General features: G+C 54.6%; 1 protein-coding gene across 1 annotated transcript in view; it reads right to left on the minus strand.

The window, feature by feature from the left end:
• The window catches only part of OTX2 (orthodenticle homeobox 2), a 5473-nt gene extending 3769 nt beyond the window's left edge, over nt 1-1704 (minus strand). Inside the window, exon 1 of the mRNA XM_019551166.1 lies at nt 1633-1704. Coding sequence (XP_019406711.1) covers nt 1633-1704 — 72 coding nt within the window. The remainder of the gene's footprint in view (nt 1-1632) is intronic.
• Between the last annotated feature and the right edge of the window lie 1107 nt (nt 1705-2811).

Here is a 2811-nt window from a genome sequence, read left to right on the forward strand (position 1 = left end):
CCCAGGTCTGCAGCATGGGGGGACAGCCTGCCTGGATCCACCCGCAGGAGGGGAGGAGAGGCATTGCCCCCCTCCAGCCAGCCCCAGCCCCAGCCCTCCTCCGCGAGCAGCACCCCCACTCCTCCAGCCCCCCCACCTCCCCCGCCTTGCAATGGGCGCATTGTATTGCATTTGCATCGGAGGCATCGCCTGGCCTGAGCTAATTGTCTGCAACAAAACTTGATTGCGGCCATTTGCAGACACAAAGGGCTCCTGGCTAAATAAATACTGCCCATCACAAAGCCCATTGGGGGGAAACAAAGGAACAACCCCCCCACTCAGTCTGTAGCAAGGAGTTGCATGAGCCCAACTCTTGGCCACATTCAACACCCCCCCCCCAAGAAGCAGCCACTTGGGAAGGGCTAAACTTTTGGGAATTGAAGGGATTGCTAAACACCCCCCCTCCCCCCCATTAGCAGTCTGCTTAATTAGATCCAAGCATCAGGGACAGATCTAGAAGACCTCCGAGAAACTCCGGGCTTAGGCAGGCCGGGCTTCAAACTTCCCAACACCAACAAGAGCCAAAAAGCAAGCCTGGCAGGGCTAAGCTCTCCCCGCTCGGTGCCCGCAGGCCGGGCTTGGGGATGAATGGGGAGGGGAAGGGCGGGTTGGCACAAGAGCCTGGGCGAGGTGGGCTCTGGTGTGACCCAGGCCCTGGCAGTTCGGCTGTCAAGAGCATTCAGGCCTGCCCTGCATTTGGACAGGGCGCAGCTCTGTGGGCTTTGAGGACGCCGCTGAACACAGAGGGGATGGGGCAGGGGGAAAGACCCCCGGTTACCAGCCTAGCCCTGCGCTGCCTTTGCTGCCTCTGCCTCCTCTCTGCTCCAAACACCGCTGCTGCCTGGCCCTGCTGCAGGGTGGGACACATCCCTGGCTTGTTCAGGCACTGGCACCGGATAAAATCTCGCTCCTCTCCTGGAAGGATCTCATGACTTCACAACTTGGTTGTCTCCTCCCGAGAGCGGTTTCCCCCCCTCCAAAATGGAGGACAAAAGGGCAAGGGGGCTGCAGCCCGCATTGCCAAACGCCCACATCCCTGGGAGGGTTGAGAGGGGAGCTCCTCGCACAGGGGCTGGCTTGCAAGCCCCAGCGCTCGGTCACCATTTTGATGAAGCCCTTCAAGGGCAGCTCCAGTTATTTCCAGTGCGGCAAAGCCACCCCGCTCCCCCCTGCCCATGTCCCCTTCAAAAAGTGAGCGCTCAGAGTCATTCCCCTCAAGCCCAAGCTAGAGATTTCCTCTCGTTGAGCTACATCAATGCAAGCCAAATTTTACAAAATAAATAAAGCCACTTGATTATAGAGTCAGCTGCTAAATTACTGCAACTTCAGGCTATGTCTGAAAAGGCCTGAAATGCCTTTATGATGATGATAATCATCATTATTATAGTTATTATTATTGCTATTATTCTTATTACTATTACTATTATTATTCCTTTTCTAGGTAGCACGGGTTACTTCTAGAAAGGCAAATACTTCTTGCTGGCTTTCCCCCTCCGCCTAAGAAGCCCAAATAGTTTGCGACCTCTTTCCTTCCGTTCCTGAGAGGCGAAAGAGTTTGCTGAGATCTGAAGGCTGAAGACAAAAAAAAAATACCAGGTCAGCCGATGCCTGCGATATGTCGCTGCCTGCCTGTGCCCATCGCTGCGCCCCTGAACGCCAGCGCATACAGACGTGCGCGTAGCGGGCACAGTCAGCGCAGGGCTGATTCCTCCCCAGCGCCAAGGTGGGGATGCAGCCGCCTGCGTTGCGATTTTTCCCTTAATTCATTCTTTTCTTTTCTTTTTTCTTTTTTTGCTCTTTAATCACATGCAACTTCCCCTCCCTGCCACTTTACTCAAGCCTGGCTGGGTCCTGCTATAGGATGAAAAGCTGCCTTCAGGGGTGTCAAACTTTTAAAAAGTGATTTCATTTTGGCACAGGCTTCGTGGTGCGCAAGAGTTTGTCTTTCTTTGAAAGAAAGAAAATAAAAAAATAAAAAGATTGGGAGGAAAGGCAAAACCCCCCTTCCAGCTTTTGGGATCCGGGGGGAAGAGGAGACCCATGCCAGGCTGGCGATGCCATGCAAAGTTTGCCGCGTCCTACCTGCTCTGGGCGGCCGCGGAGGACAAACTGCACTTTTCTATCTAACGGCTCTTCCCCGCAATCTGTCACCTTTTCTTCTCCCCCTCCTCCTTTCCCGGGCCCCCCATCTACCAGTTGCTCCGGCCTCGCTCAATAATAATTACCCCATCCAAGAATTAATTATAATAAATGTTTTCTTGATAAACTAACGAGATAATCCTGGCGGCACACGTCCCCTAATTACGGGCCGCCAGCCCCAGCTCTGCACATCGCTTGGGCTGATTAATTTTCTGCCTGATGGCAAAGAAACAAAACCCCCGAGCTGGCCGGGCCCTGCTTCCCCCGGCCAGCTTGGCCCTTCTGCGGGGAAGGGCTTGCAGGCCCCTGCGGGACAGACCCGCTTGGATCCGCACAGCCTGGACTCAGCTCCTTGTATTATTATTATTATTACTATTATTATGCTTAGTATTATGATTATTTTTGGTTACAGCCCCGTCTGAAGTCTCGCTTGAGCCCTCGTGGTTATTTCTCCCAAGAGGGGAACTTTTCTGTGCCTTGGCGAGAGGTCGGTGCCTCTTCCCTTTTGCTCGCCACCTGCCATGGCCCGCTCTCCTCTAACCCCGCAAGAAGCCAAATCCGAGGGGCCCCACGCCGAAGCCACACAAGGGGGGAGGAAACGCGGGGGAAGGATGGAGCCCCCGGGTCCTGCCC

This window comes from Crocodylus porosus, unplaced genomic scaffold (genome assembly GCF_001723895.1).
Source record: "Crocodylus porosus isolate Cpor-Errol unplaced genomic scaffold, CroPor_comp1, whole genome shotgun sequence".
Lineage (NCBI taxonomy): Eukaryota > Metazoa > Chordata > Crocodylia > Crocodylidae > Crocodylus > Crocodylus porosus.